Source organism: Ranitomeya variabilis, chromosome 3 (assembly GCF_051348905.1).
Source record: "Ranitomeya variabilis isolate aRanVar5 chromosome 3, aRanVar5.hap1, whole genome shotgun sequence".
Lineage (NCBI taxonomy): Eukaryota > Metazoa > Chordata > Amphibia > Anura > Dendrobatidae > Ranitomeya > Ranitomeya variabilis.
This window is the reverse complement of record NC_135234.1, coordinates 10,791,342-10,806,472: the sequence shown is the minus strand read 5'-3', so window position 1 is coordinate 10,806,472 and position 15,131 is coordinate 10,791,342. Positions and strand designations below refer to the sequence as shown.

At 48.5% G+C, this 15,131-nt stretch overlaps 2 protein-coding genes across 3 annotated transcripts in view; one reads left to right on the top strand and one right to left on the bottom strand.

Moving 5' to 3' along the window:
• The window catches only part of GTF2E1 (general transcription factor IIE subunit 1), a 45,546-nt gene extending 34,723 nt beyond the window's left edge, over positions 1-10,823 (bottom strand). The window contains exons 1-2 of one of the 2 annotated variants that reach the window (XM_077293634.1): positions 10,567-10,823; positions 9,636-10,088 (exon numbers count right to left, since the gene is read on the bottom strand). In XM_077293634.1, the coding sequence (XP_077149749.1) occupies positions 9,636-10,083 (448 nt within the window). In that variant the 5' untranslated portion in view covers positions 10,084-10,088; positions 10,567-10,823. Of the gene's footprint in view, positions 1-9,635; positions 10,131-10,294 lie in introns of both variants that reach the window. The other variant, XM_077293635.1, reaches the window with a different exon arrangement.
• Positions 10,824-10,888: 65 nt separating this feature from the next.
• RABL3 (RAB, member of RAS oncogene family like 3) overlaps positions 10,889-15,131 on the top strand; it is a 57,342-nt gene continuing 53,099 nt past the window's right edge. The window contains exons 1-4 of the mRNA XM_077293636.1: positions 10,889-11,015; positions 11,238-11,329; positions 12,125-12,254; positions 14,775-14,889. Coding sequence (XP_077149751.1) covers positions 10,970-11,015; positions 11,238-11,329; positions 12,125-12,254; positions 14,775-14,889 — 383 coding nt within the window. The 5' untranslated portion in view covers positions 10,889-10,969. The remainder of the gene's footprint in view (positions 11,016-11,237; positions 11,330-12,124; positions 12,255-14,774; positions 14,890-15,131) is intronic.

The window sequence follows — 15,131 nt, the reverse complement described above, 5'->3', positions numbered from 1 at the left end:
TTTAGTGATGTCACAGCCTACAAGTATAAGTTACTGCCAGTCAGCCCAGCCTTTAGTCTTGCCTCAGAACCTGTTGCACCAAGACCCTCTGATGCATTGGGATGTCTGGCTCCTCCCACCAGCATGGTTAGCCTGGAACGATCTAAGCAACATGTGTGTTTATCTTCTTTAATCACTGTTTTTTATGTAATTGCTTGTGCATACCTTAATTGTCTCATATTGTAAAATCTTTATATACCTTTTGTAAACACTGCCTACCTTTTCGGAGTAAAATATAAAATTTATTAGTTCGTCTTCTCCATGTTCTATAGTGAATTTTCACGTGCCTGAAGTTAATTACGCTACTAATTTGGGTTGGCGCGAACCCCTCTGTTGAGGAGTCTGAGCTGGTGGCAGCGAAGTGTGTTCTGGGCTAGGTGGGTAAAGCTGGCAGCGACGGAACAGGGTTTTACAAGCTATTGTCTGGCTGCGGCCTGAGCATTTATAATTCCCTCGCTGCAGCGTGCCTGCTAGCCAGTCCACAGGGAAGCGGCTCATACGGCGGCTAATTATCCTAGGTGTAGTTACCTAACTGACCTGAGGGTAAGGGGGGGCAGGAGAGCTGCAAGTTCCGAAGTGGAACGGGAGAGCGGGATATACATAAATCCCTGCAGTTCGTGACATATTGTAGCAGCAGTGGGATAACTAAAATAAGCCCCTGCGGTAAATTGATAGGTCAATAGCCTTGTTGGTGTTTTCATCACGTTAGCAGTGGTGGGATAACTAAGATAAGCCCCCTGCACATGTGATAGCTGTGTGCTGGCCAAAGGTCACCACCCTTTTCGTGACACTGAGTTACATCCTGTATTATAGTCTAGAGCTGCACTCACTATTCTGCTGGTGCAGTCACTGTGTACATACATTACATTACTGATCCTGAGTTACATCCTGTATTATACTCCAGAGCTGCACTCACTATTCTGCTGGTGCAGTCACTGTGTACATACATTACATTACTGATCCTGAGTTATATCCTGTATTATACCCCAGAACTGCACTCACTATTCTGCTGGTGCAGTCACTGTGTACATACATTACATTACTGATCCTGAGTTACATCCTGTATTATACTCCAGAGCTGCACTCACTATTCTGCTGGTGCAGTCACTGTGTACATACATTACTGATCCTGAGTTACATCCTGTATTATACTCCAGAGCCGCACTCACTATTCTGCTGGTGCAGTCACTGTGTACATACATTACATTACTAATCCTGAGTTACATCCTGTATTATACTCCAGAGCTGCACTCACTATTCTGCTGGTGCAGTCACTGTGTACATACATTACATTACTGATCCTGAGTTATATCCTGTATTATACCCCAGAACTGCACTCACTATTCTGCTGGTGCAGTCACTGTGTACATACATTACATTACTGATCCTGAGTTACATCCTGTATTATACCCCAGAGCTGCACTCACTATTCTGCTGGTGCAGTCACTGTGTACATACATTACATTACTGATCCTGAGTTACATCCTGTATTATACCCCAGAGCTGCACTCACTATTCTGCTGGTGCAATCACTGTGTACATACATTACATTACTGATCCTGAGTTACCTCCTGTATTATACCCCAGAGCTGCACTCACTATTCTGCTGGTGCAGTCACTGTGTACATACATTACATTACTGATCCTGAGTTACATCCTGTATTATACCCCAGAGCTGCACTCACTATTCTGCTGGTGCAGTCACTGTGTACATACATTACATTACTGATCCTGAGTTACATCCTGTATTATACCCCAGAGCTGCACTCACTATTCTGCTGGTGCAGTCACTGTGTACATACATTACATTACTGATCCTGAGTTACATCCTGTATTATACTCCAGAGCCGCACTCACTATTCTGCTGGTGCAGTCACTGTGTACATACATTACTGATCCTGGGTTACATCCTGTATTATACTCCAGAGCTGTACTCACTATTCTGCTGGTGCAGTCACTGTATACATACATTACTGATCCTGGGTTACATCCTGTATTATACTCCAGAGCTGTACTCACTATTCTGCTGGTGCAGTCACTGTGTACATACATTACATTACTGATCCTGAGTTACATCCTGTATTATCCTCCAGAGCTGCACTCACTATTCTGCTGGTGCAGTCACTGTGTACATACATTACTAATCCTGAGTTACATTCTGCATTACACTCCAGAGCTGCACTCACTACTATGTGGGTAGAACATTAACTGCAGGTGCGAAGTATATAATGCATAGTTTTTCCACAAGGTGAGTGGATGTACTACGGTTATGGATATTTAGCAGCTTTCACCATACAAGTGACTAATAGCAGCACTGCAGGCAATCAATCGTGATATTGGCACCATAGAAAGCAAAACTAGCACAGCACAGATGATGGCGGCGTCCACCACTGCCTATACTGGAACCAGTGTGACTACAGCGGGAACAGAGCTCCCCCTGCTGGGCAGTCCGACACATCACACTCCACTGACTCCGCTTTATGCCGCATTCACACATCATGTGTCTCAGTTTGAGGCTGTGCGGGACCCTGCGGCGACACGAGTCATAAGCCGTACTCAGACACACGGATGTGAGAACGCAGCCCAAGTCCTCACTCACATCGCAGAAGTATTAATATTTCTTATTCATTTTTTCTTAATTCACTCCAGGTGTTTAAAGGAAACCTGTGATCAGGATTGTGCTCAGTGACTACAGACAGTGTCAGGTCGGTGCCGTTATACTGATTACACTGATACCTGTGATCAGGATTGTGCTCAGTGACTACAGACAGTGTCAGGTCGGCACTGTTATACTGATTACACTGATACCTGTGATCAGGATTGTGCTCAGTGACTACAGACAGTGTCAGGTCGGTGCCGTTATACTGATTACACTGATACCTGTGATCAGGATTGTGCTCAGTGACTACAGACAGTGTCAGGTCGGTGCCGTTATACTGATTAGACTGATACCTGTGATCAGGATTGTGCTCAGTGACTACAGACAGTGTCAGGTCGGTGCTGTTATACTGGTTACACTGATACCTGTGATCAGGATTGAGCTCAGTGACTACAGACCGTGTCAGGTCGGTGCCGTTATACTGATTAGACTGATACCTGTGATCAGGATTGTGCTCAGTGACTACAGACAGTGTCAGGTCGGTGCTGTTATACTGATTACACTGATACCTGTGATCAGGATTGTGCTCAGTGACTACAGACAGTGTCAGGTCGGTGCCGTTATACTGATTACACTGATACCTGTGATCAGGATTGTGCTCAGTGACTACAGACAGTGTCAGGTCGGTGCCGTTATACTGATTACACTGATACCTGTGATCAGGATTGTGCTCAGTGACAACAGGCAGTGTCAGGTCGGTGCCGTTATACTGATTACACTGATACCTGTGATCAGGATTGTGCTCAGTGACAACAGACAGTGTCAGGTCGGTGCAGTTATACTGATTACACTGATTCCTGTGATCAGGATTGTGCTCAGTGACTACAGACAGTGTCAGGTCGGCGCCGTTATACTGATTACACTGATACCTCTGATCAGGATTGTGCTCAGTGACTACAGACAGTGTCAGGTCGGTGCTGTTATACTGATTACACTGATACCTCTGATCAGGATTGTGCTCAGTGACTACAGACAGTGTCAGGTCGGTGCTGTTATACTGATTACACTGATACCTGTGATCAGGATTGTGCTCAGTGACTACAGACAGTGTCAGGTCGGTGCCGTTATACTGATTACACTGATACCCGTGATCAGGATTGTGCTCAGTGACTACAGGCAGTGTCAGGTCGGTGCAGTTATACTGATTACACTGATACCTGTGATCAGGATTGTGCTCAGTAACTACAGTGTCAGGTCGGTGCCGTTATAATGATTACACTGATACCTGTGATCAGGATTGTGCTCAGTGACTACAGACAGTGTCAGGTCGGTGCCGTTATACTGATTACACTGATACCTGTGATCAGGATTGTGCTCAGTGACTACAGACAGTGTCAGGTCGGTGCTGTTATACTGGTTACACTGATACCTGTGATCAGGATTGAGCTCAGTGACTAGAGTGTCAGGTCGGAGGCGTTATACTGATTACACTGATACCTGTGATCAGGATTGTGCTCAGTGACTACAGACAGTGTCAGGTCGGTGCCGTTATACTGATTACACTGATACTTGTGATCAGGATTGTGCTCAGTAACTACAGTGTCAGGTCGGTGCCGTTATACTGATTACACTGATACCTGTGATCAGGATTGTGCTCAGTGACTACAGACAGTGTCAGGTCGGTGCTGTTATACTGGTTACACTGATACCTGTGATCAGGATTGTGCTCAGTGGCTACAGACAGTGTCAGGTCGGTGCCGTTATACTGATTACACTGATACCTGTGATCAGGATTGTGCTCAGTGACTACAGACAGTGTCAGGTCGGCGCCGTTATACTGATTACACTGATACCTCTGATCAGGATTGTGCTCAGTGACTACAGACAGTGTCAGGTCGGTGCTGTTATACTGATTACACTGATACCTGTGATCAGGATTGTGCTCAGTAACTACAGTTTCAGGTCGGTGCTGTTATACTGGTTACACTGATACCTGTGATCAGGATTGTGCTCAGTGACTACAGTGTCAGGTCGGAGCCGTTATACTGATTACACTGATACCTGTGATCAGGATTGTGCTCAGTGACTACAGACAGTGTCAGGTCGGTGCCGTTATACTGATTACACTGATACCTGTGATCAGGATTGTGCTCAGTGACTACAGACAGTGTCAGGTCGGTGCAGTTATACTGATTACACTGATACCTGTGATCAGGATTGTGCTCAGTGGCTACAGGCAGTGTCAGGTCGGAGCCGTTATACTGATTACACCGATACCTGTGATCAGGATTGTGCTCAGTGACTACAGGCAGTGTCAGGTCGGTGCCGTTATACTGATTACACTGATACCTGTGATCAGGATTGTGCTCAGTGACTACAGACAGTGTCAGGTCGGTGCTGTTATACTGGTTACACTGATACCTGTGATCAGGATTGAGCTCAGTGACTACAGACCGTGTCAGGTCGGTGCCGTTATACTGATTAGACTGATACCTGTGATCAGGATTGTGCTCAGTGACTACAGACAGTGTCAGGTCGGTGCTGTTATACTGATTACACTCATACCTGTAATCAGGATTGTGCTCAGTGACTACAGGCAGTGTCAGGTCGGTGCCGTTATACTGATTACACTGATACCTGTGATCAGGATTGTGCTCAGTGACTACAGACAGTGTCAGGTCAGTGCTGTTATACAGATTACACTGATACCTCTGATCAGGATTGTGCTCAGTGACTACAGACAGTGTCAGGTCGGCGCCGTTATACTGATTACACTGATACCTCTGATCAGGATTGTGCTCAGTGACTACAGACAGTGTCAGGTCGGTGCTGTTATACTGATTACACTGATACCTCTGATCAGGATTGTGCTCAGTGACTACAGACAGTGTCAGGTCGGTGCTGTTATACAGATTACACTGATACCTCTGATCAGGATTGTGCTCAGTGACTACAGACAGTGTCAGGTCGGTGCTGTTATACTGATTACACTGATACCTGTGATCAGGATTGTGCTCAGTGACTACAGGCAGTGTCAGGTCGGTGCCGTTATACTGATTACACTGATACCTGTGATCAGGATTGTGCTCAGTGACTACAGACAGTGTCAGGTCGGTGCTGTTATACTGATTACACTGATACCTGTGATCAGGATTGTGCTCAGTGACTACAGTGTCAGGTCGGTGCCGTTATACTGATTACACTGATACCTGTGATCAGGATTGTGCTCAGTGACTACAGACAGTGTCAGGTCGGTGCCGTTATACTGATTACACTGATACCTGTGATCAGGATTGTGCTCAGTGACTACAGACAGTGTCAGGTCGGTGCAGTTATACTGATTACACTGATACCTGTGATCAGGATTGTGCTCAGTGACTACAGACAGTGTCAGGTCGGTGCCGTTATACTGATTACACTGACACCTGTGATCAGGATTATGCTCAGTGACTACAGACAGTGTCAGGTCGGTGCCGTTATACTGATTACACTGATACCTGTGATCAGGATTGTGCTCAGTGACTACAGGCAGTGTCAGGTCGGTGCCGTTATGCTGATTACACTGATACCTGTGATCAGGATTGTGCTCAGTGACTGCAGGCAGTGTCAGGTCGGTGCCGTTATACTGATTACACTGATACCTGTGATCAGGATTGTGCTCAGTGACTACAGACAGTGTCAGGTCGGTGCCGTTATACTGATTACACTGATACCTCTGATCAGGATTGTGCTCAGTGACTACAGACAGTGTCTGGTCGGTGCCGTTATACTGATTACACTGATACCTGTGATCAGGATTGTGCTCAGTGACTACAGACAGTGTCAGGTCAGTGCCGTTATACTGATTACACTGATTCCTGTGATCAGGATTGTGCTCAGTGACTACAGACAGTGTCAGGTCGGTGCCGTTATACTGATTACACTGATACCTGTGATCAGGATTGTGCTCAGTGACTACAGACAGTGTCAGGTCGGTGCTGTTATACTGATTACACTGATACCTCTGATCAGGATTGTGCTCAGTGACTACAGACAGTGTCAGGTCGGTGCTGTTATACAGATTACACTGATACCTCTGATCAGGATTGTGCTCAGTGACTACAGACAGTGTCAGGTCGGTGCTGTTATACTGATTACACTGATACCTGTGATCAGGATTGTGCTCAGTGACTACAGGCAGTGTCAGGTCGGTGCCGTTATACTGATTACACTGATATCTGTGATCAGGATTGTGCTCAGTGACTACAGTGTCAGGTCGGTGCCGTTATACTGATTACACTGATACCTGTGATCAGGATTGTGCTCAGTGACTACAGACAGTGTCAGGTCGGTGCCGTTATACTGATTACACTGATACCTGTGATCAGGATTGTGCTCAGTGACTACAGACAGTGTCAGGTCGGTGCAGTTATACTGATTACACTGATACCTGTGATCAGGATTGTGCTCAGTGACTACAGACAGTGTCAGGTCGGTGCCGTTATACTGATTACACTGACACCTGTGATCAGGATTATGCTCAGTGACTACAGACAGTGTCAGGTCGGTGCCGTTATACTGATTACACTGATACCTGTGATCAGGATTGTGCTCAGTGACTACAGGCAGTGTCAGGTCGGTGCCGTTATGCTGATTACACTGATACCTGTGATCAGGATTGTGCTCAGTGACTACAGGCAGTGTCAGGTCGGTGCCGTTATACTGATTACACTGATACCTGTGATCAGGATTGTGCTCAGTGACTACAGACAGTGTCAGGTCGGTGCCGTTATACTGATTACACTGATACCTCTGATCAGGATTGTGCTCAGTGACTACAGACAGTGTCTGGTCGGTGCCGTTATACTGATTACACTGATACCTGTGATCAGGATTGTGCTCAGTGACTACAGACAGTGTCAGGTCAGTGCCGTTATACTGATTACACTGATTCCTGTGATCAGGATTGTGCTCAGTGACTACAGACAGTGTCAGGTCGGTGCCGTTATACTGATTACACTGATACCTGTGATCAGGATTGTGCTCAGTGACTACAGACAGTGTCAGGTCGGTGCCGTTATACTGATTACACTGATACCTGTGATCAGGATTGTGCTCAGTGACTACAGACAGTGTCAGGTCGGTGCAGTTATACTGATTACACTGATACCTGTGATCAGGATTGTGCTCATTGACTACAGTGTCAGGTCAGTGCCGTTATACTGATTACACTGATACCTGTGATCAGGATTGTGCTCAGTGACTACAGACAGTGTCAGGTCGGTGCAGTTATACTGATTACACTGATACCTGTGATCAGGATTGTGCTCAGTGACTAAAGACAGTGTCAGGTCGGCGCCGTTATACTGATACCTGGTGTTGAGTCCGTCTGACGGAGATCGCTGAGAGCCGCTACTGCACAGGTGTGGGCAGCGCCATCTTAGAGGAGGAATTTTTTTCTGCAGTAAGATGGAGTAGCAGATCTCGGATGACAGACCTGATAGCTGCTGCTGTGCAGACGCAGCGGGCGCCATTTTCAAATTGATTTTTTTTCCAGCTGAATAACATCAAGGACATGTATTATTGGGACAGTAAACATGCAATTATGCTGCAGCGCAGGGGCCACGACCGACACCTACCTGAAGAACTATGTACAATATTCATTATGCAAACTAGGGGGCGGGGCAGTGAGGGATCAGTGACCTCTCAGAGGTCTGCATTATGAATATATAATCAGAGCACCACATGCATGAACCCCGAATTAGGGCACGAGCAGATCATTAACACAAAACTAAAAATAAAGATTAAAGAACAACAAGATGGATTTCATCACCACGTATCAGTGTAACGGCGCCGACCTGACACTGTCTGTAGTCACTGTGAAAAAATGCTACTGACAGGGGCACTTTAAATAAAACAGATACTGATAGTTATACTGCAGAGCTGTACTCACTATTCTGCTGGAGGAGTCACTGTGTATACACATTACTTATGATATGCAATGTATATATGCAGTGACTGCACCAGCAGAATAGTGAGTGCAGCTCTGGAGTATAATACAGGTTGCAGCTCAGGATCAGTAATGTAATGTATGTACACAGTGACTGCACCAGCAGAATAGTGAGTGCAGCTCTGGGGTATAATACAGGATGTAACTCAGGATCAGTAATGTGATGTATGTACACAGTGACTGCACCAGCAGAATAGTGAGTGCAGCTCTGGGGTATAATAGAGGAGGTAACTCAGGATCAGTAATGTAATGTATGTACACAGTGACTGCACCAGCAGAATAGTGAGTACAGCTCTGGAGTATAATACAGGATGTAACTCAGGATCAGTAATGTGATGTATGTACACAGTGACTGCACCAGCAGAATAGTGAGTGCCGCTCTGAGGGATAATACTGGATGTAACTCAGGATCAGTAATGTATTTACACAGTGACTGCACCAGCAGAATAGTGAGTGCAGCTCTGGGGTATAATACAGGATGTAACTCAGGATCAGTAATGTAATGTATGTACACAGTGACTGCACCAGCAGAATAGTGAGTGCAGCTCTGGAGTATAATACAGGATGTAACTCAGGATCAGTAATGTAATGCATGTACACAGTGACTGCACCAGCAGAATAGTGAGTGCAGCTCTGGGGTATAATACAGGATGTAACTCAGGATCAGTAATGTAATGTATGTACACAGTGACTGCACCAGCAGAATAGTGAGTGCAGCTCTGGGGTATAATACAGGATGTAACTCAGGATCAGTAATGTAATGTATGTACACAGTGACTGCACCAGCAGAATAGTGAGTGCAGCTCTGGAGTATAATACAGGATGTAACTCAGGATCAGTAATGTAATGTATGTACACAGTGACTGCACCAGCAGAATAGTGAGTGCAGCTCTGGGGTATAATACAGGATCAGTAATGTAATGTATGTACACAGAACAGGGAGCGCAGCTCTGGAGTGTAAGGTGTTATGTACCCTGGTGGGTGGCAATGAGATTATTGCCCGCTTACCCGTCATCGGATCGAACAGCTGATTGGCCTCCAGGTCGGTGAAGGTGCTGCAGCAGTTGGGGCACTTGAAGGAGGCGCGGTTGGTGGAGTCCCTCTCGTCGGTCTCGATCCGCCGCCTCATGTGGTCCAGCTTGTACTTCACCACGTTCACCAGCAGCCGGTAGTTGATGAAGTAGTAGTTGTGCCTGGTGGTCTTCCCGTCGGAGGCGGTCTCCACCCGCATGCGGCACTTGATGAACTTGTCGGCCTTCAGGGTGTTGAGCACGGCTCGCAGTTGCTTGCGGTCGAACTTCAGCAGCTCCATCATGTCCTCCTCCTTCACGCAGGGGTTGCGGATCAGGATGTCCAGCGCCAGCGCGTGCTCCAGCCCGTAGAAGCCGCGCACCACGTACTTGGCCAGACGCTTCAGCACCGCGGGGACCTCGGTCACCACCCCGGGGTCCGTCATGTTACCTGTCAGAGGGGAACAACACCGGTGACTGACCCCGACCACCACTGCTCCCGTCCACCACTGCTCCCGTCCACCACTGCTCCCGACCACCACTGCTCCCCCCGACCACTACTGCTCCCGTCCACCACTGCTCCCGTCCACCACTGCTCCCGACCACCACTGCTCCCGACCACCACTGCTCCCGTCCACCACTGCTCCCGACCACCACTGCTCCCGACCACCACTGCTCCCGACCACCACTGCTCCCGTCCACCACTGCTGGAGCCGCTGAGGGGGCGTCACAGTCCTGTATCAGGCAGGATGCTACTGTAACAGCCCCTCAGCTGTGAAAGACAACAGGACAGTAGAGGAGCACAGGCAGAGCTGCGAAGACGTCACTATCTGACCCATGCGGGGCATTGTGGGTAAGAAATCACCGGCAGAGGGGGGCACATACTCATCTACAGAGGGTACTGACAACACGGAGCCTCACACACTCACCTCACACCGCCTCACCGGCCACTGTACGTCATCAGGAAGCGCATCATGATCTCACCGACGTCCAACTCTCCATCCGCCATCTTAAGTCAGGGAAAACTGGTACCAGAGCCAAACTGACATTCTAAGCGCCGAACCCAGAGTCCTGCACCACAATCCACCCACAGCGCGCCCCGAGATCGGCCAACATGGAGATATTCACTATCCCCCCTCTATTCATGCTGTAAGGACCTGCCAGTAGTAACAATGGCCGCTGAAACACTTCAACACGTCTTGGCACGCTCCGTGACGTACATCCGGCCACCTTCCGGATGTTGTCTTTTCTGATTGGTGGATGGGTCTGGGAAGTGACCAGTTATTTTGTTTGTCTTGGTGACAGGGCAGGAGGCGGGCATGTGGTGGTGATATGGCGGCGCTGGACCGGGTGAAGGTGCTGGTGCTCGGGGACTCCGGTGAGGTGTAGTATGGCGGCGGCGGTGAGGTCTGCAGTGTCGGCCTCTCGGGTCAGAAGTGGTTTGAGTTTTCCTTAGTTTTATGTGCTCCTGAGAAAGATGGGTGACAACCAATATGGCGGCGGGGCGGGTTGTCGGACAACTTTCCTGTAATGCTGAGTGTCAGGTGTGAGCGGTTGTGTCCCAGTGAATGTCCGTCCTCACACTGCCCTCTGCCTGCAGGAGTCGGGAAGTCCTCCCTGGTCCATCTCCTGTGCCAGAGCCAGGTGCTGGGGAACCCGTCCTGGACCGTGGGCTGCTCGGTGGACGTCAGGGTGAGCGGTGGGGTCTGGTCCGTGCGGCCGTGGGGGGAGAGGGGGTCCTGTCATTGCCGCCGGGGATAGAGGGGGTCCTGTCAGTGCCACCGGGGATAGGGGGGGTCCTGTCAGTGCCACCGGGGATAGGGGGGGTCCTGTCAGTGCCGCCGGGGATAGAGGGGGGTCCTGTCATTGCTGCCAGGGATAGAGGGGGGTCCTGTCAGTGCTGCCAGGGATAGAGGGGGGTCCTGTCAGTGCTGCCAGGGATAGAGGGGGGTCCTGTCAGTGCCGCCGGGGATAGAGGGGGGTCCTGTCGTTGCCACCGGGGAGAGGAGGGGGGGTCCTGTCAGTGCCGCCGGGGATAGAGGGGGGTCCTGTCAGTGCCGCCAGGGATAGAGGGGGGTCCTGTCAGTGCCGCCGGGGATAGAGGGGGGTCCTGTCAGTGCCACCGGGGATAGGGGGGGTCCTGTCAGTGCCGCCGGGGATAGAGGGGGGTCCTGTCATTGCTGCCAGGGATAGAGGGGGGTCCTGTCAGTGCTGCCAGGGATAGAGGGGGGTCCTGTCAGTGCTGCCAGGGATAGAGGGGGGTCCTGTCAGTGCCGCCGGGGATAGAGGGGGGTCCTGTCGTTGCCACCGGGGAGAGGAGGGGGGGTCCCTGTCGTTGCCACCGGGGAGAGGAGGGGGGGGTCCCTGTCGTTGCCACCGGGGACAGGAGGTGGGGGTCCCTGTCGTTGCCACCGGGGACAGGAGGTGGGGGTCACTGGCGTGGGGAGAGAGAGGGGTCCCGGTCAGTCATTTTATTTTTGTCATCAGCTGCACGAATATCGGGAGGGCACTCCGGAGGAGAAGACATTCTACATAGAGCTGTGGGATGTTGGTGGTTCGGTGGGCAGCGCCAGCAGCGTGAAGAGCACCAGAGCCGTATTCTACAACGGCGTCAACGGTGAGAGGAGCTGATTAATAAATCCCCCAGTCACCTCCAGAGCTGCACTCACTATTCTGCTGTTATATCCTGTCTTATCCTCCGGTCACCTCCAGAGCTGCACTCACTATTCTGCTGTTACATCGTGTCTTATCCTCTTGTCACCTCCAGAGCTGCACTCACTTTTCTTCTGTTACATCGTGTCTTATCCTCCGGTCACCTCCAGAGCTGCACTCACTATTCTGCTGTTGCATCGTGTCTTATACGCGTTCCTTTAGTGTCTTCCTGACATCTGTCTGCACTCTGCTGATGAGCACACATATCCGACTCTGCTGACTTCCTGCAGCTCTATGTACAGTTGTGGCCAAAAGTATTGACACCCCTGCAATTCTGTCAGATAATACTCAGTTCCTTCCTGAAAATGATTGCAAACACAAATTCTTTGTTATTATTATCTTCATTTAATTTGTCTTAAATGAAAAAACACAAAAAGAATGGTCCTAAAGCCAAATTGGATATAATTCCACACCAAACATAAAAAAGGGGGTGGACAGAAGTATTGGCACTGTTGGAAAAATCCTGTGATGCTTCTCTAATTCGTGTAATTACCAGCACCGGTAACTTACCTGTGGCACCTAACAGGTGTTGGCAATAACTAAATCACACTTGCAGCCAGTTGACATGGATTAGAGTATGTGCACATGCTGCGGATTTTGCTGCGGATCCGCAGCGTTTCTGCTGCTGCGGATCCGCAGCAGTTTCCCATGAGTTTACAGTACAATGTAAACCTATGGGAAACAAAATCCGCAGTGCACATGCTGCGGAAAAAAACGCGCGGAAACGCAGCGGTTTATTTTCCGCAGCATGTCAATTCTTTGTGCAGATTCCGCTGCGGGTTTCCACCTGCTCCAATAGAAATCTACAGGTGAAAACCCGCAGAGGAAACCGCAAAAGAAACAGCGATAAATCCGCAGTAAAAACCGCAGCGGTTTTTCACTACGGATTTTGCAATTCCGCTGCGGAAAATTCCGCATTGGAATCAGCAGCGTGTGCACTTAGCCTTAAAGTTGACTCAACCGCTGTCCTGTGTCCTTGTGTGTACCACATTGAGCATGGAGAAAAGAAAGAAGACCAAAGAACTGTCTGAGGACTTGAGAAACCAAATTGTGAGGAAGCATGAGCAATCTCAAGGCTACAAGTCCATCTCCAAAGACCTGAATGTTCCTGTGTCTACCGTGCGCAGTGTCATCAAGAAGTGTAAAGCCCATGGCACTGTGGCTAACCTCCCTAGATGTGGACGGAAAATAACAATTGACAAGAGATTTCAACGCAAGATTGTGCGGATGTTGGATAAAGAACCTCGACTAACATCCAAACAAGTTCAAGCTGCGCTGCAGTCCGAGGGTACAACAGTGCCAACCCGTACTATCCGACGGCGTCTGAATGAAAAGTGACTGTATGGTAGGAGAAGCAGGAAGACCCCACTTCTTACCCCGAGACATAAAAAAGCCAGGCTGGAGTTTGCCAAAACTTACCTGAAAAAGCCTAAAACGTTTTGGAAGAATGTTCTCTGGTCAGATGAGACAAAAGTAGAGCTTTTTGGGCAAAGGCATCAACATAGAGTTTACAGGAGAAAAAAAGAGGCATTCAAAGAAAAGAACACGGTCCCTACAGTCAAACATGGCGGAGGTTCCCTGATGTTTTGGGGTTGCTTTGCTGCCTCTGGCACTGGACTGCTTGACCGTGTGCATGGCATTATGAAGTCTGAAGACTACCAACAAATTTTGCAGCATAATGTAGGGCCCAGTGTGAGAAGTCTGGGTCTCCCTCAGAGGTCATGGGTCTTCCAGCAGGACAATGACCCAAAACACACTTCAAAAAGCACTAGAAAATGGTTTGAGAGAAAGCACTGGAGACTGAGACTTCTAAGGTGGCCAGCAATGAGTCCAGACCTGAATCCCATAGAACACCTGTGGAGAGATGTAAAAATGGCAGTTTGGAGAAGGCAGCCTTCAAATATCAGGGACCTGGAGCAGTTTGCCAAAGAGGAATGGTCTAAAATTCCAGCAGAGCATTGTAAGAAACTCATTGATGGTTACCGGAAGCGGTTGGTCGCAGTTATTTTGGCTAAAGGTTGTGCAACCAAGCATTAGGCTGAGGGTGCCAATACTTTTGTCTGGCCCATTTTTGGAGTTTTGTGTGAAATGATCAATGTTTTGCTTTTTGCTTCATTCTCTTTTGTGTTTTTTAATTTAAGACAAATTAATTGAAGATAATAATACCAAAGAATTTGTGTTTGCAATCATTTTCAGGAAGAAACTGAGTATTATCTGACAGAATTGCAGGGGTGTGAATACTTTTGGCCACAACTGTATAATCCACAAGTACTGAATTGTGGCTGCAGCTCTGGATGTGACTTGTGCACGTGTCACTTTTACACCTCGTAGACAAGTAGAGCCTGAGATCTTCGTTTTTGCTGAGGCCTGTACGTCATATGGTCGCTCATTCCTGGCTCTCATTTCCCTTTTCTGTCATTTTCAGGTATTGTCCTTGTACATGATCTCACAAACAAGAAGTCGTCTCAGAACTTGTACCGCTGGTCCCTGGAGGCCCTGAACCGAGACCTGCAGCCGACGGGGGTGCTGGTGACCAATGGGTGAGTGCTCTGCTCCCACTGTTCACTGTGCAGAATGGCCAGCAGTGAGGAGTGTGTGTGTGTATAATACACGCTCAAAACAATAAAGGGAACACTTAAAGAACAGAATATAACTCCAAGTAAATCAAACTATCCACTTAGGAAGCAACACTGATTGACAATCAACAGATGGAAATTATGGTGAATTAGCAAGACCCCCTCAATAAAGGAGTGGTTCTACAGGTGGGGACCACAGACCACAT